General features: G+C 48.8%; 1 protein-coding gene across 6 annotated transcripts in view; it reads right to left on the reverse strand.

Moving 5' to 3' along the window:
• ZNF655 (zinc finger protein 655) overlaps positions 1-23,697 on the reverse strand; it is a 51,310-nt gene that overhangs the window by 6,078 nt on the left and 21,535 nt on the right. For 2 of the 6 annotated variants that reach the window (XM_082431286.1, XM_082431291.1), the window contains exons 4-8: positions 6,314-6,535; positions 4,901-4,981; positions 2,391-2,601; positions 1,313-1,459; positions 406-543 (exon numbers count right to left, since the gene is read on the reverse strand). In XM_082431286.1, the coding sequence (XP_082287412.1) occupies positions 406-543; positions 1,313-1,459; positions 2,391-2,601; positions 4,901-4,912 (508 nt within the window). In that variant the 5' untranslated portion in view covers positions 4,913-4,981; positions 6,314-6,535. Of the gene's footprint in view, positions 1-405; positions 544-832; positions 905-1,312; positions 1,460-2,390; positions 2,602-4,900; positions 4,982-6,313; positions 6,536-11,718; positions 13,972-23,697 lie in introns of those variants that run through there. The other 4 variants (XR_014255036.1, XM_082431288.1, XM_082431287.1 and 1 more) reach the window with 4 other exon arrangements.

Genomic DNA, 23,697 nt, shown 5'->3' on the forward strand with positions numbered 1-23,697 from the left:
CACAGATTTCAAGATAAAGAGACAGGAATAGAAAGCCTTAGGAACCAGGATGGTGGTAAGGGAGAGTGTGAAAGTGTGCAAGTTTGGTTCTGAAGTCAAGGAGCATAAGAATGGGGAGGACGAGGGTGGGGGACAGGGCTGAGGCCCTAGAGCAGTGCTGTCAGTAGAACCTTCTGCATCTGCACCATCCAATGTGGAAGCCACTAGGCACATAATAACGTGGTTTTTGAACATGTGAAGTGTGGCTGGCGTGACTGAGGAACTCAATTTCTAACTTGATTTCATTTTAATGAAAGTTAAATAGCCACAAGTGACTATGGTTTTGAACAGCACAGCTCTGGAGCGTCCACAGCTCCTGAATCCAGACAGAGGGCAGGGAGACGGCACCAGCCCTGGGACACTCACCCGCCACTAGGAATAGAAGGATGCTAAAGCCCAGGACGTAGTAAGGCCACTGCACGGAGGACTGCGGGGGGCTGGGCTTCATCCGCAGGCTCCGGATCTCCAGGGCATGCAGCAACAAGGCCAGGAAGGCACAGGCCCCTGTGGGTCACAGGGCGGCAGCCTTGCTCTCCTCCCGTGGCTCCCACCTCCACTCCAGCCTTCCTGCACCTGTGTGGCTCCTGCCCACACCCCTTGCCCCTTCAGAGCCAATAACCTCCACCCCACATGCCTGTCTCGCCCTCCTTCCCAACTCATCTCAAAGCCCGTGTGCCTCACCTCCCAGGGGCCCCATGATCAGAAATCCCTTTCCCGGGTACCCTCTGTGCCTGTGCTCTTGGCTGACTCCAGATGGGGCCCCCTGGGTGTGACGCTTTGGACGAAACTCAACCTGATTTTCCCACTGTGAGCGTTCCACCTCCTCCATCTGATGGGAGCCTCCCAGGGTAGGGCCTTGGTCAGCCTTTTAAAGTCAAAAGGTTCCAGAGGGCAGAGATGATCTCTTCCATTCGTTCATCCAAGAAACATTTGTATTTCATTTATATTCTATATTTCAATTATATTATAACCCTGTACCAGATTCCATGACAGTTGCTGGGATAGAGATTATGGGAAAAAGACCCCCAGACAGATGACACCAAGCCAAGGCTGTGAGGACTGTGCCCGCTGGGAGTGCAGAGCTAGGATGAGCCCCAAAGCGGGGGGGGTCACAAACCCTGAGGGGGCGGGCTGGGGTGGGCTACTTCACTGAGAGGGCAGCGGAGGAGAGGGGCCCTAAAAATCCCCTCTCCAGAGACCACCCCCCCTCCGTCTCCGGCCGTCTCCCCAGATCCCCCACCCACACGGCTGGGGCCCCCCTGCTGCTCCCCACCTGTGAGGAAGCTGATGAAGCCTGACACAAGATTGTGCTTCCGGGTCCTCGGAAAGAGCCGAGATGCAAAGGACACCATGACGACGGTGGTGAGGAAAGACAAGATGACGGCGGACAGCAGGAAAACACGGCCAACGATGATGTAAACTGCAGGGGAGGGAGGGAGGGCGGGCTGGCGCCGGGCACCCTGGCCCAGAGGGCAGAGCCCTGCAGAGGCTGGGCAGGGGTGGCCCCGGAGCCTGGTCGCCATCAGGTCCCAAAGCATGGCCTGGGACCAAGGCTCCGATCCGGCACCTTTGCCCCCAAGCATGCCCTGGGCCCACCATCTTGTTCCCCATGACATGAAAAAAAAATTAGATGGGCAATTTCAGACACTGAAATTATTAACCAATTCTTAACAAATACTGTTATGTGAATCTGGTTGTATCAAAGCGTATGGGAAAACCATGTATTGTTTGGGAAAAAACGGTGGCTTTAATAAACAACATAAAATGAAACTGTCGTGATAAAATTTGTTGCATGTGGAAATGTGAAGAATTGCATCTGCATCGGTCACACTGAAATAAGTCACTGGTGGAAAATCAGAACTTTGTGAGGTCAGGATATTCTGAACTCTGCAAGGGAGTCCCTCACACCATTATTTAATTATCCACGTTACTAGGAGTAGTGAAACAGACCGAGGATCGAGGGGAATTCATTCTCCTGCTGTTGGCATGATTCAGACCTTGTTAAGGTGAGTCTGCATGACCTCCTGAGTGTGCAGAGGTGAGCGGCTGGGGGAGGGACAAAGGTGTTGAAGATCCAGATACTCTAGAACCTACCCTGGGGTTAAACCAGTGGTTCTCTAGTAAGGGCAGTACTGCCCCCACAGGGGATGTCCGGCAATCCCAGGAGGTAACGGTGGGCGTCACAACTAAGGGGGGGGCGCTAATGGACTCTAGTGGGGAGAAGAGGGCAGGGGCGAATTCAGTTCTGTCCTAGCTGCCCCCACCAGTCCTCTGTCACCCCCCAACGCCCACGCTGGCCCCGTCTCCCTCGCCCCCATCCCCGCCCCCATCCCCGCCTCCATCCCCCCTACCGGGTAAGGGTCGAGGCTTCCAGCACTTGATATGGAAGCAGTTCTCAAACAGGCCACTGAAAAACACTTCCTGGGACTCCTCGTTCACCAGACGAACCCAGAAGGGGAAGATGGAGACCAGCAGTATAAGCAGATAGCCCAGGGAGGTCAAGGCAGGGGCTATGGCCCAGGTGAACCCCTTCATGTCTTTGTCCTCTAACGTCAGCATCACCTGTGGAGGGGAACAATGAAGGGGGGGGTCTCATGCGGCACGGGGTGAAGGAAATGATGCCCGTGGACATGTTAGCACACGTGAGGCTCGGGAAATGTTAGCACACGTGAGGCTCGAGAAATGTTGATTTCTGTGCCTTGATTAACCTTACAGCCTTACAGACCTCTTCAGTAGGCCTAAACAATGCATAAAACATTTTCTGCCACTAATTCACTGGGCAATCTTGAGCGTGTGAGGTCCCTTCCTTGAGCCTCAGTTTCCACCTCTGTAAAATTTCCACCTCTCCCAGCTCTAAAGTTCTAACCTCTCAGTTCTGTGGACACCCACCCACTGGCCACAGAAGAACTTCTCCAGTCAGCTGTCAGCTACTATGTGCCTTTTGAGATTTCAGAATGAGGACCAGGGCAGAGATTAAAACCAGGGCCTGAAGTGCCTTTACTCAGTGACTGGCCTTCTTGCCTCAGGACCTGGGGTGTAGACGGACAGGGGTCCACCTGGCCTGGAGGAACCCTCTGCTGAAAAATGAGCAGAAAATATGCACACAGAAAGTTTTTAAAATAGTTTTAGAGTTTCACAGACCCTCCTGAAGCCCTAGGTACCCTCTAGGCCTGGAGGTCAAGACCCTCAGTTAAGGATCCCTCATAACTCCTCCATCACCACCAGCTGTCATTAAGGATGTCTTCTTGGAAGGAGCACCTGCGATGCGGAAGCAAAGTGCCGACAGCTGGATTTGGTTCTGGAAGCCCGTGACCATGTCCCAGCTTTATCACTTGCTGGCTGGGTAACCTCGGGGAACTGGCTAAAACTCTCAGGACCTTGGGTCCCCATTTGGAAAAAAAGAGGAAATAACACCTGCCTAGTAAGGTCCTTGCGAGGGCCAAGTGAAATGGTGCCAACGAAGTGTCAAGCACAGTGCTTAGGGCCCAGGCGTTGGGTTAAAGTTGGAGGGTGAGGGGCCGCCAACGTCTCCTAAAATGCAAACATTCCTGAGGGAAATTCACATTCACAACCTAAGGGCAAATGTATTCAACCAGTCTGCTTTCCTCTCCAGGCTAGCAGGGGAAGGAGAGGGGCGGTTGGAAGCCTGGGTGCGGCAGGCAGGGCGGGCCCTGTCCCGGTGGCCCCCAGTGACCCTGGCCACACGGCGGCGCAGAATGGCGACATCAGGGGGTGAGAGAGAGACAGGACATGGGAGGTGGAGGACACCCCCTTCTTCCCACGTCGTGCCCAGAGCCAGGCCTGGAGGCTCCTGCCTAAGCAGACTGCCTGGCAGCACCGAGCTTCGCAGCTGCGCGCTGCCGTGGGCAAGACTGGGCCCTCGGAGTGAGGGGTTTCCCTCTCCTCTCTGCCCCTGTGTGTGCCCACGCACCGGGGCCCCTCCACGCTCCCCATGCAGACGCCCCTCTCACTGCAGCCGGGGGCAAGGAGTGTCTCTGAGGCTTTGAGATCTGCTGATCACCACAGCAGAACAAGCCCGGTGGTACAGGGCAGAGGAAATCTGCTGTCCATAAGAGGGTTAACAACTGTTAACCTTCGACTGCTGTCAGAGTGCTTGGAAACTCTCTAAGGCACTCTCTCCTCTTTCTGTTGTTCATTACTTTCTTTTTTTCAGGTCTTCCCACCTGAAAAATTTATCCTGCCGACTCTGCAAAGCTTCCCTTTCGATCTTTCCTCCACCCTCTGGGCAGTACTGATGAGTCACCTGAACTTCAGGGCCTCAGTGTCCTTTACTCTAAGAGGATGAAGACCAGAGAGCCTTGAGTCCTGGCTCTAAAGCTCTCCAGGTAGGAGTCATGGCGGCATCTTGACCCCCATCCTCTGGATGGAATGGAGAACCCTGGACATTTTCCGTTGATGGTCTGAGCCTCTTCCTGTCCCCCCCCCCGCCCCCCACTGAACCTCAACGTGTCTAAAGCTGACCTCGGTGTCTTCCCTGTTTTAGTCACCCTCTCCACCCCCACGCTCTAGCCTGGAGCTCATGCTGGCTTCTCCGTTCCTCCCACACTTCCACCTCGTCAGCATTCCTCACCTTCTCAGTTTTTCTTTCATAAAGTTTCCCACACACCCAGCCTCCTGCCTCAACGCCCGCCATGTCTCCCTCCGTTCCCGGAACACCACAGTCACCCCAAGAACCTCCAGCCTTTCCCGGGGGAAGGGGGGTGCTGTGCCCCCACTTCACCTCTAGACCTTTTAAATCCCACATCTTCTGCAAAGCTCAGCTTGGTCCTGGCCACTCCACAGACCCTCCCAGCCACCAGCCATTAACGATTCATTCCACAAAAGTGAACTGTGTACTTACCGGGCGCCCCATGCCCAGCTTAGGCCAATGGGGAGAATCAGGGATGAAAAAAGACAGGAACTCGCAGGCTCTTGGTAACTACTGGGGAGAAGAGACACAGAAACTTGTCACGAGGTACAGCGCTTTCCCTCCTCCCCCCACCCCGGGGTGACTGAGAGGCCAGGCGCCACCTCCTAGCTGTCTGTCCCCTTGCCCACCCCAGGCTGCTCTCCCGTGAGCGGGACCTTGTGGGCCTTTCTCCGGGGATAGGCCAGCGTCCTGCATGGAGCAGCCCTCAGTGCTGGTTCTGGACGACTGTGCGCCAGGGATATACAACTGGGGGACACACTGATATAAGCCAGACTCAAAGGACCATAGACATGTTCATATAAAGGGGGATTTGCAGAGCCCTTTGTACTGATGGGGAAACAGCTGGAAAGAAGAACGGACTGGTCCAGGATCCCAGGCTCGGTCCGAGTGGAGGCAGGGACCACAGTCCTGCACAGCTGCCCCTCCCTCCTCACCTCTTCACCAGTCGCCACCGGCCAGCGGTTCAGTTCGGGATTCCCAAAGCGGGGGTCAGGGAGAGAGAATGGGGGGAACAGAAAACTGCCAACTTTTTACTTTGCCAAGGGCATTCAAAACAAAGCAAAACTACTGCCATCTACTATCACCAATTGTTTTCATTATTATTTTGAAAAGGACCTATGGCACTGGAAAGTAGAAGAACTGCATGCTCCGTGGGGCCTGGGTTCCCTGGGTTCCCGCCGGCAGAGTCTCCCTGAGCCATCGCGCCGCAGCCCGAGGGCAGCCCTGTCACCGGCCCAGGCCCTGCGCATGCCAGGGACAGCTGAGAACTACACAGGGCGAAGAACGCGAGGAGCAGCATAAAGTGCATCTCAGGCTGGACCGGGAAGAGACCAGGAGGGAACCGTCTGGGCCGCGAGGAGCCTCACTCCCCACTTTTCCCGCCAGTAATTTGAGGCTACTTGGGCTGCAGACTGGCTTAGGTTCCGTCAGAGGTTCCTTCCTGCTGACCACCCTCCACCCTTCCGTGGCCCCAAAGCCCCAGTGACATTTTCCAGACCCAAAGATGGGTCCTGACCTGGCCATCAGCCCCCAGATCCAGCCCCGCAGGTCCCAACAGCCGGCCGGTAATGTTTGGGGTTTGGGGGGCCTCTTCCTCTTCCTCGCCCTCCTCCTCCCAACCCGTGGCTCCACCTCCGCTCGCCACCGCCCCCCACTGTTTCCCGTCCCTCTGCCGAGGCACCGTTGGGGTCTCCCGGTCTCCCGCTCTCCCGGGCGGGGCTTCCCTCCAGGCGGCCCGCGGTCCGGCCCTTCCGTTGGCCCCCGAGGCCCGGCGAGGGTCTGCTCCGTCTCCCGGCAGAGCCCACCGAGCCCTCGGGGCCATGCAGGGGAGGGCGGGGGTCTCACCTCTCGGCCCGGCCGCCGCCCGCCGCTGACCTGGCCCTCGGCTGGGGGAACCTGGCCTCCGGGGTGCTTCGCGGTCCCGGCCTCGCTCACCGGTGTGCGGAACAGAGTGGGGGCTGGAGCAACCTGAAGTCCGCGGATCTGAATTCGGATTCCAGCTCTGCCATCACCAGCAGGATGACCTTGGGTGAGTTACTTCTCCTTCCTGGGTGTCAGTTTTCTCATCTGCGAAACGGGAATGATAATAGTAACTCCTCCCGTGGGATGGCTGGAAGTGCCTGGAAGACACGTCGCTGTGGACTCCGCAGAGAGGCAGCGCTACACAAACAGCAGCCTGGACCGCGAGCCTGAAAGAAGCCCGAGTTTCCTGACTACCCAAGGCCCTGCCAGTTCGCTCCCCTTCCCCAGGACCCTCGCTCACCCCCCTCCCCCACTCCCAGGCCCTCCCTCGCCCTTGCCCTGCGCATGCGTTCTGATCGCCTTCAGGCCCCCGCCCCCGGCCCTCACATTCCTCCGCTCTTCTCTGCCCTCGCGTCTTAAGGCTGACTGCACCTCTCACCACGTGGGCTGGTTTTAAACTTTCAAACTTAGGCTCTTCCAAGAGAGGCACTCTGGCTCCTGGCCCTGGGGGTGGGGTGGGGGGCTGGTTCGAGTGGCAAGAGCGGCCACACTTGGAGCCGGATAAGTCACCAGCCCCCCTTGCTTTGAGTCTACGCCCACCAAGGAAACGCATTTGTAACTCCTAAGATTTTAAAAAGCCAGGACCATGTCTGCCACCTCCTCACACCTCTCCACTAGGGCCAGCACATATTCAAAGACAACAGGAAGGGATGAGAGCTGATGAACCACTAATTTATTGAATCACCTATCATGTGAGCGGCATAGGAAAGGCCCTTTTACTAGTCAGGATTCTATCTGTCCTAAGGTTCAGACCCCGATTTGTAAGCGCTCAGGCAGGACAGGGGTCTTTATTGGCTTAGCTGGGGCAGGGCAGAGCACAGCTGGGGAGGCCTGGAGCCAGGCCAGGGAGACCCCCTCTGCCCTGATCTCAGAGAGATGGCTTTGATCCCCTCCACCCCATAGGCTATCATCCTCCAGGCGGCAGGGGATACAGTCAACTTCCAGACTCACATCCCCACATTTAGCCACCTGAGGGAAAAAGAATATTTTCTTCACCCTATTCCCACCCCTACTTGGTTGGAAATTTCCCAGGGAAGCATTCTGATTGGCTCAGCTCTGGTCAAAAGCTCATTCCACTCTGGCCAAAGAAGATGACTCAGCTGTGCCCCACAGAGGCCGGGCAGGTAGGATCATCTAAGAAGCCGGCGATTTGGACCACTTATCTGGAGCAGCGTAGAAACTTTCTAAAAGGAAGTGAACACCTTTGTAAATGGTGTTCTCAGAAGAAGGGAGAAGTTATGGCAGACCGTGACATCATCGTCATATGCACTCTATGTCATACTTTTTTACACAGCAAATCCAAATCATGGGCATTATTATGCCCAGGCTGCAGATGAAAAAACTGAGTCTCAGGTTAAGAACATGCCCAAACTATCACGTGGATGGTTGCTAAAGGGTCATGGATGACTACGAAAACCATCAGGCTGTAGAGGAACAGATTCTTCACATGGTGCTGGAGTTTATCATCCTCACAAGTTACTAATTGCAAAAGGGAAACATATCTTTACATAGGAGAAATCTAGCAGTCACTACCTTAAACAAGTGAACAGACAGCACTACTTGGGGTGGAATAATCTGACATCATGTGCCTCTTGAGGTGATAACAGTATGAAGGAGACATCACCTGTGAGGTATTCTTGCCAAAAATGTGTCATCAGGCCTCTAAACCTCTTTTCAGTTAAGAGAAAATACAGCGGGGCGAGAAGGAAGCTAAATACCACCGGAGGAAAACAAGGAAATCAATTTTGTAGAAAATTATAAAGGATAACTCTTCTTGACTCCTCCAAAAGTCACTGTCATTTAAAAAAAAAAAAAGTGGAACTATTCTAGATTAAAAGAAACTGAAGAGATATAAAGCCAAATGTAATGTGACCCTTGATTTTTTTTTCTGATTTGAAATAATCTAACTATAAAACACATTCTTGGGGCAACTAGGGAAAATCTAAATAGAGAGTCCATTTTAGATGGTATTATGGAATTAAATTCTTTTTCTTAGGTATGTTAATAGTGTTGCGATTATGTAGGAGAATGACCTTACTCTTAGGAGACACATGCCATAGTATTTAGGGTGAAGGTTATATCTGAGCTTACTTTCAAATGATTCAGAAAAAAAGCATATAGATAGAAAGCAAATATGGAAAAATGTTAATACTGTCCATCTAAGTGGAGGATATATAGGGTGTTCATTATTCTATTCTTTCAAGTTTTCTGTATATAAATCAGACCAAAAAGTCAGAAAAAATAAAAAGAGACCTTGTTTAAGAACACAAATAGCTGGAAGCTGAACCCGGGTTTATCACTCAGCCACTCAAACACAAGTGCTTTCTCTAATGACAGAGGCCAGGATAGGTGAACATGGTCCCTGCCCTCATCGAGCTTGCAGCAAGCGCAGAAGACAGGCAACTGAATAAATCATTTTTTTAAAGTGTGCTTGGTGCACAAAAAGCATAGCATGCCACGGCAATTGCAGAGGGCAAACAATTCAGTCCAAAGGAAGACCTGCCAAGAAAGCCCTTCTAGACAGAATCTTACTCCCAAAAAAGGATTGCAATGTGCGAAGACTTTTACCTGCTCTACAGCAAGAAATACTGTACGTTATACTCTGCACACATGCTCCCTTGTGCACAAACAGAAGTCTGACTTACCTTTGTGATGGATGTTTTCTACTCCATTCTAGTTCTGCCTACTTTTTCCTTTTACCCTTTGCTGCTCTTAACTCATTACAATAAATTAATTTTAAGACCCCCTAGTGGCTCTTGACCTACATTTGAGAAATACTGTGTTCAAGGACCCAGTGAATTTCAGAATGACTGGGAGAAGGGGAGGCCACAGAGGGCTGGAGAAGTCAGCGGGCAGAGCTGGGATTTGAAGGGTCTTGATTTCATCCTGAGGTCCATGACGGGCCTCTGGTGGGATTAAAGCAGTCCCATGTGGGTGCCACTGCCAAAATTCATCTTCCTCCTCCTCCTATCTCCCTGAGAAATGGACTATTTCCTGCCAGATCAATAGACAAAGGATGTCACAGTCGTCAACGATTGCAGCCCTCCAACGTGAGCTGAGGAAACTCGGGGCTGAAAAGAACACCTGCCATCTAGCAGCCATCAGACTGCAGCCTCTCCCTGTGATGAACCCTGAGGAAACTCAGGATGTCAGACTACTGGCCCCAGATAACTGAGGTGCACAGCAAATGAATGATTTCAGTGAGCCAAGACTCTTGCATCCTCCCATACACAGAAAAGCTAAATTCCTTGAGATATCTGGTTTTCTTTAACAATAATCTTTTGATGTCCCAACAACCGGTCCTTTGTTGCCAAACTCCTAAATATCCTGGCTCCCCCTCACCTCCTCGGAGCAGTTTCTCAGAGTTGTCTGAAACGCTGTTCCCCCGGGGCTGCAGTCCTTATTTTGCCCCAAATAAAACTTAACTCGCAGCTCTCACGTTGTGCTTTTTTTTTTTTTAAGTCAAGATCCTTATTGCCCAAAGACTCCTACCCCTTCAACCAGAGCATAGGAAATGCCTCTCACCCCGGGGGCCCAAGGCTGTGTTCAACGTATGGCTTGGGACTGCCAGGCCAGCCCCTCCCAGGACTGAACGATTTAGAAAGTGTGTATAAGTTTAGGTTATAGTCTCCTCTGGAAGCATTTTCATGTTTTCCCGGGTCTAGGGTAGGGGGAGAGGCAAGGGAACAGGGAACTGTCTGCTGGAAAAGTAGGTAGAGAGCCCATGAGCTGGGGCTGGAGTCTTTAGAGTTCTGACTCCCCCAGGCTCTGTGCTTCCTTGGTCCCGAGCTCCAAAGGGAAAACCCAAAGTTACCCAAACCATAGCTTTACTGCACAGGACAGAACCAGAACCCGGCAATGAGCAGGCCCTGAGGGCGCCCACCCAATAGCTGGCTCCACCCCCAGCACAACAGTCCCTCCCATCGCTCCTTCCACCTGGCCTGGGACACCCTGTCTGTCTCCTCTCACACAGGCCCCGGAGTGTCTCCGTACTCCCAGCCCAGCCCTCTTGCCAGCCCCTCAGTGACTAAGCCACCAGATCCTGTGTGGTCTCTTTGTGTCCTCTTTGCACCTGTGAAGCATTGGTAACCTCTACTGTATAGATTCTCAACCTTGGTTGCACATTAGAATTACTTGGGAGCTTACAAAACCCCAAAGTCCAGGCCATACCCCATACCAAATGTACACAACCTCAGAGACTGAGGCTCCAGTGCTTTGAAAGCTCCCCAGGTGATTCCAGTAGGCAACCCAAGCTGAGAATCTCTGCTCTACTGGGTCCTGCTGCAGCTAGGAGCCATGAGGGGCGGGGGAATGAGGTCACGATAGGTTCGGGTGATCCACCCTCCTGGTTTGCGGAGGACTGAGCGTTTTGCTGGATGTGGGACGTTCGATGTTACGGCTGGGAAAGTCCTGGCAAACTGGGATGAGCTGGTCACCCTCGTGTTCACCTGAGCTCTAACGGCTTGATGAACTACTCTGTCCACTAGTAATATTTGTGCCTAAAGAACCAGAGCCCCGCTTGAGTGCTTTTGATACTGCTAGGCAAACTCTTTTCTCCCCTCTCCTGGCCTCCAGGGACACCTCCGCTCTTGAGGCCTGGCACGTGACCCCACACACTTACCTTGTCCTGGGGTGCCCTTCTCTGCCAGTCAGAATCCGACCTGGCCTTCAGACCCCACTCATCAAGCCCTGCCTTATTCCAGAAGCTTCTCAGACCCCACAGAAGGAAAGGGCCCTTTCTGTGGTATAAGGGGGTGGGAGGGACTCAAAGAGGGTCACATGCCAGATGGAGTAAGTGGGCCCACTGACTGAGGGCTCAGACCTGGCCTCACAGAGTCTACTCGGTGTCCAGATGTCAAGGTGACCCTTGTGTAGTGTGATAATCACCTACAGGAACAGGGGAGGAAGGTGGGGGGGTGCAGAGAAGCGTGGAGACAAACAGGAAGACTTTGGCTTCCAGTAAACAGATTCACTCCACAGCCACTGAACACCTGTGTGCATAGCACCAGACCAGGCAGGGAAAGGTATACAAGACAGAGGCAACATTCAATTTCAAGAGTCTACAACATTAAGTATAGTTTTCACCGATATTTTAGATAATCACTAATCCAGACTAACAGGAGGAAAAATAATCTGATTTTTTGTAATCAAAACATAAGCGTTTAGAACAAAGTAGATATTTCTCTCAGATGCCTAGAATAAATCTAAAATATACTGCCTACTAGAGGTACTTTGGGAATCTCCTTTAATGATTAAAATATTCATGATAAATTTGTGCTCAAATTTTTGATTTTTAAAAATTTTACCAATCATGTATCACACTATTCAACTACTTTGCAAACTTTTCCCTCGATAATTACACGGTAGTGAAGCTCTGCCTCAGGTTATGATGGAAGTTTTGTTATAAAGGAGTCTGAACAGTAGCTTTCCTGATAGGAAATCTTGAAGCTTATTATTGAGGTTCTTTTTTAAAAACAGCCAGAAGCTAACCATTTCTCTCTACCTAAACTTGAGATAAATGTGTACTTCTCATAGGATAGTAAGCATGTGTATGACTAGATTCAATCAGAGAAGGAAAACCACGGCTCAGTAAAGGCAAAAAAGAATCCTGGGGAAGGTAGACTAGTTTCATGTCCAGCTCCAGTGAGGTGAGTCAGCAGATCAGTGACATGTGTGAGCTACAAAATTACTGCTGCTTCTGTTCTGCCCTCCAACTCTCCCAAGAATCTCCCTTGTAGACCACACAAACCGAAAAATACAAGAAAGGGAAGTCTGACAAATGCAGTTCAGCCTACCAGAGTTGACACACAACAAAGCCCATGACATGTTATACTGAGAAATTATTGGGCTTAGAAAATTTGCCCATTTATTAAAAAGCATCTATGAAATATAAAACAAAAAGAGATTCAGTAGTCTGCAGGACACTGAGGAGCGAAAATGCTGGTCCAAGAAGACCCAAGAGCCACTTCCATGTATAGTTACACCCAACAGGACAGATGAGATACAAGGAAAGCTATTGAATTCAAAGGTCACATTGCAGCTTTCCTGATCTATGAGTCTGAATCCAGAATGCCCTGATTCTTTCTTCCCTGGAATGGACCTAACTCATTCCATTTTTGGCAGAAGATTATGGAGATGTGAAAAAAAAACATAGAATCTCCCTCTGATGTAGATCCTCAAAATCAAATAAAAAGTAGTGCTGACTTAAGCTTCCACTTTAGTCATTCCTTCTGTAGTGTCACATGACGCCCCTTTCGTGCCCCTCTCCGACTCATAGCAAGGCTCTCCCCATACCCATCATTCCCCCAAAGGAAACTGGCTAATGCTGAGTAAGACGGGAACTCTGTCTAAAGGTATTCATGCACTGAACACATCCATGAGATCTGTCCACTATGTGGATTTTCAGGCCTTAGTGAGAGTTGAGCTAGGACTGAAGGCCGTCTGCACTCACTACAGCCAAAGGTTTTCTCCCCAGCGTGAGTTCTCAGATGTTCGCTAAGAGCTGAACTCCAACCAAAGGCTTTACCACCTTCACTTCATTCACAGTTTCTCTCGTGAATGGATTCCCAGGTGATCAATAAGGTATGAACTGTACTTGAAGGTTTTCCCACATTCTTTACATTCAGAAGGTTTTACCCCACTGTGAGTCTTCTGGTGCTGAATAAGGTGGGAGTTCCGACTAAAGGCCTTCCCACATTCACTACACTCATAGGGTCTTTCTCCAGTGTGAATTCTATGTTTGATAAGCAGTGAACTCCTACTGAAAGATTTCCCACACTCATTACAGTCATAAGGAGTCTCCCCTGTATGGACTCTCTGATGTTCGATGAGGTGTGAGTTACGACTGTAAGCTTTCCCACAGTCGCTGCATTCATATGGTCTCTCTCTGGTGTGAACTCGCTGATGTTCTGTTAGATTTGAGCTCTGACTGAAAGCCTTCCCACATTCGGTACATTCATAGGGCTTCTCCCTAGTGTGGATTCTCTGATGTCGAAGGAGACTTGAGCTCCGACCGAAAGCTTTTCCGCACTCATTACACATGTAAGGCATCTCCCCCGTGTGGATGATCTGATGCTGGATGAGGTGTGAGCTGCGCCGGAAGGCCTTCCCACACTCACCGCATTCATAGGGTTTCTCCTCGGTGTGAATTCTTTGATGCTGAATGAGATTTGAACTATGGCCAAAGGTTTTTCCACATTCATGACACTCATAAGGCTTCTCTTGCGTGTGGATTTTTTCATGCTGAATACGGTATGTATTCCGTCTGAATAGCTTGCCACAAACGTTGCACATTTGAGATTTCTCTTCCATAAGAATGTGTGTCTGTCGGATAAAGTCTGAGATATGACCAAAGTTCTGTCCATACCCATAGGGTCCTGCATGTTTGTTTCGTTCACATTCATCTCCTTCGTGTGGCTGTGTCCCTACTTCAAGAGTTTTCTGCTTTATAATTAATTGATCCTCAGTCCAGGTCTCACCATCTGACGGAAAATACAAAAAAAGTATATGTAACAATAAAAACTCCCTGTGGGAAACAGGATGATCAAAGTATTCCAGGGTATCTGGTTCAAAAAAGTACGAAAAATGGCCTCACAATAGGAGGAAAAGATGGATAAAAGCTGAGCAGATTTGGAGAAAGTGGTGGGGAAACTAAAGTGAGGATTTATATGTGAAGTCCCTGACCAGACAGATACACTGGAATTAGCAGAATAGGAAAGCAGTGTTTGAGGGAAGTGGGATTATCTCAGAACACAGGAAGGGTGATGCTGGGGGCTCTGTGTGGGGAGGGGCAGGGACTGAGCGGATAAATAAAAGAACCTCAGCAGAGGTTCTGTCCACATGGTACCCTGGTCACATGGGTTGTCACTGTGGTAACAGGAAAGGCTCCCTTCCTGTAATCACACACCAGCACCTTCCTCACTCCTGTTGAGAGCTTCTCTCTACAAACAGATGCTCACATGCTCATTCATGAACATGACATACTCGGACCTTAGATGCACCTTTTAGAAATTGTACAAACTGGGAGGATTTGCGAGAGGAAGGGAGGGGAGAATAGGAGGAAAAGTTGTTTAAAATATGAAGCACGGGGTAGTGAGAAATACTTCCAAATCTTTCTCAACTCTAAGAGAACATACAAAAACCAATTCTGGGGACTTCCCCGACAGTCCAGTGGTTAAGAGTCTACCTTCCAATGCAGGGGGCGCAGGTTCAATCCCTGGTCAGAGAACTAAGACCCAAGATCCCACATGCCACGCGGTGCGGCCAAAAATTAAAAAACAAAAAAAAAATTCTGCACCCTAGCTGTATCTAAGGGAGACCTTAGAAAAACATCTCCTGTTTACTATAATACATTTCTCCTCTTAAGTTTTACTTTTTAAATATGGCTTACTGAAGTGCAGTGATATTACAGAAAGAAGGCCCTCTGCTTAGGGGGATCTTTCTGGAAGAAGGGGGTGCTGAGGAATATCCAATGTAGTTATCATTTCCATCAGCAGTGAAAGTCTAAAACATATGCAACCCTGATTTTAGTAGGGAATGGTCATTGTCTTTAAGGAATTTAATAAGTATCTGGTCTCACAGAACCATATTTACATGTGTTCTCCACCTCCAGATATGCCCTCATCTTCCGTACATTCAATCTGGATACTGGATTTCTTACAAATTTTTTTGTGATGAGAACTTTTAAGATCTACTCTCTAAGCAACTTTCAAATATACTACATGGTGTTACTAACTATAGCTGTACCTTACATCCCTGGGACTTATTCACCTTACAACTGTAAGTTTTGTACTTTTGGACCCCCTTCATCCAGTTCTCCCACTCCCCACCCCCCGCCTCTGGCAACCACCAGTCTGTTCTCTGTATCTATGAGTTTGGATTTTTCAGATTTCACATACAAGTCAGGTCATACAGTGTTTGTCCTTCTCTGACTTATTTCACTTAGCATAATGTCCTCAAAGTCCATCCGTGCTGTTGCGATGGCAGGAATTCCGTGTTTTCTATGGCTGGATAACATTCCACTGTGTGTACAGATAGCACATGTTCATCCATTCATCCGTCGATGGACATTTAGGTTGTTTCCATGTCTTGACTATTGTAAGTAATGCTGCAGTGAACCTGGGGGTGCAGATATCTTTTCGAGAGAATGATTTCTTTTCCTTTGAATAAATACCCAGAAGTGCTGGATCACATGGTAGTTCCATTTTTAATTTTTTGAGGAACCTCCATACCATTTTCCATAATGGCTGCACCAATTTACATTCCCACCAACAGTGCACGAGGGTTCCCTTTTCTCCTCATCCTCATCAACACTTTTTATTTCTTATCTTTTCGATGTTAGTTATTCTACCAGCTGTGAATGGATTGCTGGTTTAATGTTTTTACGTCCCCTTGCACGTGTGTTTACCTTACTTGTCAGACAGTTTGCAAGCTCCTGAGGAGCAGGGACTAGGGTTTCTTCTCTACCTCCCTGACCTGGCCCCCATCTGTCTTTCCAGCCTCATTCTGATCTTCTCCCTACACAAAGCCTCTTTACTATCTGTAGAACCACTCTAGTCATAATATGTGAAGGCTGAGATGTTGTAGAGGATGTGCCTTTTATTTGGCCCACTGCCCGAGATTTGACAGCTTGCCCAACGTAGTCGAGAATGTCAATCTCACTGCTCTCAGGCCCTGTTCAATATCACCTTCTCCATGAAGCTGAAGGTGATTCTTTTCCTACAGCTCTTGAAATACTCATCTTTAAGTCATGTAACAGTCAGTAAGTTTTTTTGTTTTGTTTTTTGTTTTTGTTTTTTTTTTGGTTGCTATATAACTTTTATTTCTGGAAGGTAAAGTAGATACAACAATATACAAAAAAAAAAAAAAAAGAAAAGAGAAGGAAAAACCCACAATAATATAAATTTTTACACTATTAAGTAAGTATACATTGGAATTTGAATGCAGTGCTCAGGACAGCATCTCACAAACCACCGTGTGGGTAGCTTAGGCATCCATGGGAATCCCTCGGCTGGGCAGGGGTCAGGGAGGCAGGCCCTGGAGGACTGGGTTTTTTAAGGGAGGGGCCAAAACAAGTCTCAGCTCCTCTCAGGGCTTTTGCTATAATCAGGGTTAAAACCAGAAACACATGCGACCTAAAAGCCACGGGGTTTTAGTTTCTGCTCCAGTGAAGCCGGGATCCTCACCCAAGGTCCCTCGAGTTAAGCTAATTATGATCTAGAGAGTGTTGCTAACGGGAGATTGCTCCATACTACCTATCAACCCCTGTTTGTCTTGAAGAGACGGTCTCATCCCCTTCCTTCAAAAACTGGCGAATTTGGGTGTAACGCATAGCATTCCCTAGAAACTCTGGTCGACTGAGACAAGGTGGTTATGGACCACCCAATCTGGCTGTGCCTCTGGGTCTGAGGAGGCCCCATATCAGAGACCACCTCTCATGCTACTAAGTGTTCTGAGATGCACAGAAAATGCGAGTTGTTCTGCCTCACCACAGGGGCCCCCATGTGGAGGAGACGGTCACCAGCGCTGGGGGAAGGCTGGGGTGTACACTCCCTCACGTGAGGGACAGACCTCAAGCTTATCACTAAGCCTCCGCCCCTGGCTTAACCAAGTGAAGAAGTGATTACAGGTGCCGCAGGAAATCACCAAGAAGCTGGGATAAGAACCATATTCCCTGAGCTCAACTAGACCCTTGACTGGGGCCCCACAGTCTGACTCATGTTCGACCTGTAACTCTCTCCCTCTTATTCCAGGAGGTCCTGAGACCAGGATGCCTAAAACGAACAGGACAAGGGACCTTTAGACATGGGAAGGAGCCATGCCACAAGAGGGGCTCAGGTAAACTGGGGGAGAGGAAGAATCATCCCATCCCTTAGAAGGCACCTACAGAAACCACGCAGGCTCGGAAACAGGGGCGAAGTCCGGGGAGGAAAGGCGAGCAGGTTGAAAGTGCCCCTCTGCCCAGCCTCACCTACTAATAGGCCAGTAGGTGAAAGGGGAAAATAAAAACTTTGTTTATCAGAAAAAGTCTAAAATGTTTAGGGTCTCCTTCAACCTTCCTATATGAAAACCAAAGGCCAAGCCACATCTTCAGATGTCTGTTAAGGGCTGGATCTGAGGCTCATGTCAAGGTTTATATAAATTATCAGCCTGAAGAAAGCTGAATGCCTAAAGCACCAAGGAGGAAATTAACTGAGTTTTCTTAAATACAGAAAAGGCTATGCCGATACGGTGCTTTTTGCCCTTTAAAAAACATGAAGAACCTAGTGGCAGGACGGGAACAGAGACACAGACCTACCAGTCAGTACGTTTTATTGATCACTACCAACATGCCAGGTATAGTTCCAGACTCTGAGATACGTCAGTAAGCAAAACACAAAAATCCTCAAAGACCTTTCATTTTACTAAGGGAGATGGATAGTAAACTATGTCAATTACATACTGTTAAAAGGTCATAAAAGTGTTACAGAGGAAAAAAGCAAGGAACAAGGATTAGAGTGCCAGGGGGCAGTGGGCAAAAGGGTTGCAATTTTAAATATCACAGTCAAAGGAGGACTAAGAAAATGACATTTAAGCCAAGACTTGAAGGAGATAAGGATTATGCGGGGAAGAGCATTACACACAGAAGGAACAGCAAGTGCGAGACCCTGGGTGCTCAAAGAGGCAAGTGTGACTGGAGCAGAATGAGCAGGGGGAGAGGAGAAGGGCTGAGATCAGAGACACAGAAGGGGGATCAGAGAACACACGACCCTGTGGGCTACAGGTTTGTACGAGGTTTATTTCAGAGTGAGATGGGAAGCCACTGGAGGGTTCTGACCAGAGGAAGACAAGAGCTGACACTTTACCAGGATCACACTGGCTGCCATGTTGGGTAGAGGCTGGAGGGAGGCAACTGCAGAGGCAGGACAACCAACCCGGCTGCTGCGATAATCCAGGGGAGAAATGATGGCAACCTGAACCAAGACGGTGGCAGAAGAGGTAGTAAGAAGCACTTGGGTTCTGGAAAGAAACGTTGACGGTCGCATGGACAGGCTTACTGGCTGACGGATATGGATATGAGAGAAACAGAAGTTTCTCTCTGGGTTGTGCAGCTGGAGGGATGGTGTTCCCATCTACTGGGATGGGGGATATTCGTAGACCAGCTACAGCATCTCCAATAATCAAAAAAGACATTTCCACACGACGGCTCTCATACCAGTTTCTTGAGATCAACCTATCCCAAACCTGCACATACACTTCCGGTGTGTGAGTACTTGGTACAATAGCCTTGCAACTCTCCTGTAGCTTTAACATTTTTCAAAATAAAAGGGGGGGGGCGGTAAATAATGACCAGTGACTCTCTTCTCTGTCGCCACATCCACTCAGTAAACAAAAGTACTATTGCTTCTACCTACAACGTAGCAATACTTCTTTTTTTCCCCTGCCTTCCTGTTATCACTGCTAATATCCTAAAGTCAGATCCTAATCACCTCTCACACTAAACAAACTAGAATCTCTTCCTTGATTTGCAATGCTCATCTGCTAGCCTCCTATTAAGCAAAGCTCACATACTTCAATTTCTGCCAAGCAAATCTAAACTCTTTGGCGTGGCATTCATTTTCCACACTTGTGCTCCGCTCTGCCTTTAGTCTCATCCTCTGTCAATCTACTCTATGCTCCGGTTACTCTGAAATGTTTCCTGAACATTTAGCTCCCCACGCGATTCCTTCTCCGCTCGACCTTCTTCCTCCACCTGGATCAGCCTCCCTTCCAACTTCACTGATCAAAATCCTATCCACCCTGCAAGACCCAGATCAAAGGCAGCCTCCTTCCCCAAACTTAACCCTGCTCCAGCCCCCGGCTGGAATTGATCGTTCCTTTGAATCTCTAAAGCATACAGTTCCTGCCCCCTCCTCGTGGCATTTAACCACATTGACTTTGGGCCTCTCCTTAGAAATATGTTTAGTTTTTTGTATGTGTGTATTCCCTTCAATTTATTTTGAAAGTACCTCTAGAATAAGAGGTGTCTTCCATTTCTTTTCCTCCAACCCCAGTACTATGTAAAGAACTCTGCCCACATTAGGGGCTTTAAAATGCTCCTGATTATTTCCTAGCAATCCATTATAAGGAAGTTCTACTCCATCAAGAGAAGAATCTATAAATCACGGAGGGCCCCACGTTGACCATTTATAAAGTCTTCAGGACTGAAACTCAAATAGAATTCAGAGAGGTATATCTCCTCATGGGTTTGAGCCACTTATACAAGAAACATCAAAAACTTGGATCCAAACTCTGATGGACGCAGGACCCTCTGGAATACCTCTGCGGACAGTGGCCAGCCTGAGACAGAGCCAGAGAAGCCCGAGAAGAGAGCAGCCGCCCTCTGGGATATCTCTGCAGACAGTGGCCAGCCTGAGACAGAGCCAGAGAAGCCCGAGAAGAGAGCAGCCGTCCTCTGGAATACCTCTGCGGACAGTGGCCAGCCTGAGACAGAGCCAGAGAAGCCCGAGAAGAGAGCAGCCGTCCTCTGGGATGACAGGCTCATCAAATGTGTCCCTGCGGACGAAGGTTTAAAAACACATTTCTAGACTGATTTGCTTCTAATTTAAAGGGAGGGGGAAATCTACACAGTTCTTCAAGCAGCTTAACTACAAAGCTGTGTGATCCCAAGTACATTTACTTCTAACAGCAGAAGAAATGAGCAATGCTTCCTGTACTAGGTCAAATAGAGCCCTCACCCCCAAATTTATGTATACCTCAGAATGTGACCTTATTTGGAAATAGGATCCTTGCAGAGGTAATTAGTTAAGATGAGGTCATAATGGATTAGGGTGCACCCTAAATCCAATCACTGGTATCTTTATAAGAGAAAGGAGAGGAAGATTCAGACACAGAAACATATGGGGAAGAAGGCCATGTGACAATGGAGGCAAGATTGCAGTGATACAGCTACAAGCCAAGGAATGCCGAGGATGGCTGGAAGCCACCAGAAGCTACGAGCAGTCAAAGAAGGATTCTTCCCTAGAGCCTTCAGAGCAAGCCTGGCCCTCTTGGATTTCTAGCTTCCAGACCTATGAGAAAATACAGTTGTTTTAAGCCATGCAGTTGCAGTAATTTGTCATAGCAGTTGTAGGAAACTAATATACTTCCTGTTTGATTTAATCACTCAACAAACATATATACCGCTGACTATGCACAAGATTCTGGTAAAGAGATTATAATGCTGTTTCAAAGCACAATTAGGAATGACAACCCCTCCCTAGGTGAACTGGGGACGGCATCCTCTAAGAATGACGTTGCGCTGCATCTTGAACTATGATCGGGACCAACAAGGTAAAGAGAATTTCAGGCAAAAGCAACAGCATATGTTAAGGCTCAGAAACATAAAAGGGAATACTAAGTTTAAGGAGTAGTGATAAAAAATTCAATGAGATGTATGCTCCGTGTGGGCAGGCAGTAGGACATAGAGCAGAAAAAACAGAGTAGAGCCAGATAATGAAAAGACAAGAAAACAATAATAAAGTCACTCTGAACAATTTTTTTTTAAAAACATAATGAAGAGACATATACGCCACACTCAGGATTTTAGACTTTATTCTACAGGCAGAGAATAATATGGGCAGCCGAGAGTGGGGGAAATTACCAACAGCACAGGGATGTGTCAATACTCCAAGGAAATACAATGGGCCTAAAATGAGGAGGTGGTGGTGACAGGCAACAGAGTCAGGCCTTTCTGAAGAAAAACTGACAGGATTTGGTGGCCAAATGAATACAGAGGGAAGGAGAATGTAGAGGATGATCCAAGTTTTCTGGCTTGGGAAAAGCACCTACTAAAATGAGCCAAGGGAGTCACTGGAAGGTAGGGAGGTGGGGGATGGCAGAAAAGAATGAGTCCAGAAGTACACTTACAGATGTCTGGTTCAGCACAGAGTGCAACCTGAAGTCTCAGAAGGGGACAGGATCACCCACGAGGGTGAAAGAGAAGAGGGTTGAGAACTGCTTTGGGGAAAATCAATGTTTAAGAAACGGGTGGAGGGAATTCCCTGGCAGTTCAGTGGTTAGGACTCTGTGCTTTCACTGCAGTGGCCTGGGTTCAATCCCTGGTCAGGGAACTGAGATCCCGCAAAGCACATGGTGCAGCGAAGAAAGAAGGGAAGGAGGGAGGGAGGGAGGGAGGGAGGGAGGAAGGAAGGAAGGAAGGAAGGAGGGAAGGAAGGAAGGAAGGAAGGGAGTAGAGAAACAGGAATGGGAAAGACCCTGAGAAGGCAAGTGGCAGGACCAGGAGAAAATAGTGCTTCCAAAACCAAAGAACAAGAGTTTCAAGGAACAGTGATCACGTCAACAGAAATACTAAAGGGTCAAAAAAAATTAGGGATGGGACTTCCCTGGTGCCGCAGTGGTTAAGAATCCGCCTGCCAATGCAGGGGACACGGGTTCGAACCCTGGTCCAGGAAGATCCCACATGCCACGGAGCAACTAAGCCCGCACGCCACAACTACTGAGCCCATGCACCGCAACTACTGAAGGCCGCACGCTCTGAGGCCCATGTGCCGCAACTACTGAGCCCGCGGGCCTTGAGCCCGTGCTCCACAACAAGAGAAGCCACCACAATGAGAAACCCGCACACTGCAGCAAAGAGTAGCCCCCGGTCTCGGCAACTAGAGAGAAAAGCCCACACGCAGCAATGAAGACCCAACGCAGACCAAAAAAAAAAAATTAAAAAAGAAAATTTTTTAATTAAAAAAATATATTAAAAAAAAATTAGGGATGAAAAAAAAATATGTCCAGTGGATTCATTAGTTAAGCCCTGGCAACCTGGATATAATCAGTGTCGATGGAGCAGAAGCAGTGCCCTGCGCCCAGTGAATGGCAGTTACAAAATTAACAGCAACTGGTGAGGATTTTTAAGAGGTGTGACAGCAAAGGGAACAAAGGTGATTACACCCAACTTCCCTCTATTACTTAGTCAACCACCAAGTCCTACAGGTTTCCGTACCAACGTCTCTAGCATGTGTTTGTTTCCTTCCTGGCAGCCTCCAGACTGTTTCAGAAACCTGTGGAGGAGGCTGCCCTGCACTGAGGTTTCAAGCATGGGACACTGGGATGTGTGGGGTTTGGGTAGGCAGAGAATGTAGGGGACAGCGACGCAAAAAAAGGACACAAAGGCACAATGGTGGATAGTGCAAAGTGTTTTCGGCATTACCTCGTGCAGACACACCAGTCTTGCGGGGTCTGTCTGGGGGAACACTGAGATAAAGACTTTAAAGTTGGGTTGAGACCCCACTGCAGAGGACCCTGAATGCCAGGTTACAGAGAATGAACTGAATGCAGTGGGCACTGTGAACGAACCCAAGTAAATATTTTAGGATGGCAACTAAGGCACTTGGCCTTAGAAACACTAGCAGCAAGGAGCCTGTGATAAGGGCCTATCCCCTCTTACCTAAACTCTGATTCTTTTCTTACTCTAAATTCTTTCAAGGCCAAATATATGACTTTCTAAGGCCTCCTGGGCCAATACCCAGTTGATAGGTGAACGTCCACATTGTTTATTGTCCTGTAGTCTCTCACAGATAACTATTCCAACTCAACTCTAAGCTGGTGTGTGGCGGCGGCGGGGCGGGGGGGGGGGGCGATGGGGTAAGCTTTCTTTCAACTTAGTCTCAGCACCTTATAATAACAACTCAATAGAATATTTGAGTTAAAAATCAGCCTAAAACAGAATTAGAAGGCTAAATATGTGAAAGAAAAATCCTCCAAACGTTAGCCATCGCAAAATCCATGATGTGGATTATCTAAGCCTTTGTCCCTCAATTAAATAATCCAAATCCACCTTTTTTTAAAGGCCAAGCATATACGAGATAATGGTGGGATGGTAGATTGAAATTTAAATGTTGATGTTTACAGTTTAACCTCATTTTCCATCAGCAGGTGGCTGGCCTGTCTACTGTACTCCACAGGCAAGGTACCCTCTCGAAGTTTACACCCTGGGTGGAAAATGTATCTACCCTAATGATGAAAGACAGGTTCAGGGGAGAAGCCCACTCTTTTCCTGGTACTTGGGGTACAGGACACACTTGGCTGGGTTCATTCATTCTTTTATTCACACAACGTTTACTGAGCCTCTCAAAGGACAAGCAAGTTAACACGTGCTGGAATGACAGATCCCCAAGACTTAGTGCTATGGACAGTGCTGCTGCAGGTCTGCAGGTCTGTCTGCTCCACACATGAAG

The sequence above is a fragment of the Balaenoptera physalus genome, assembly GCF_965194825.1.
Source record: "Balaenoptera physalus genome assembly, chromosome: 16".
Lineage (NCBI taxonomy): Eukaryota > Metazoa > Chordata > Mammalia > Artiodactyla > Balaenopteridae > Balaenoptera > Balaenoptera physalus.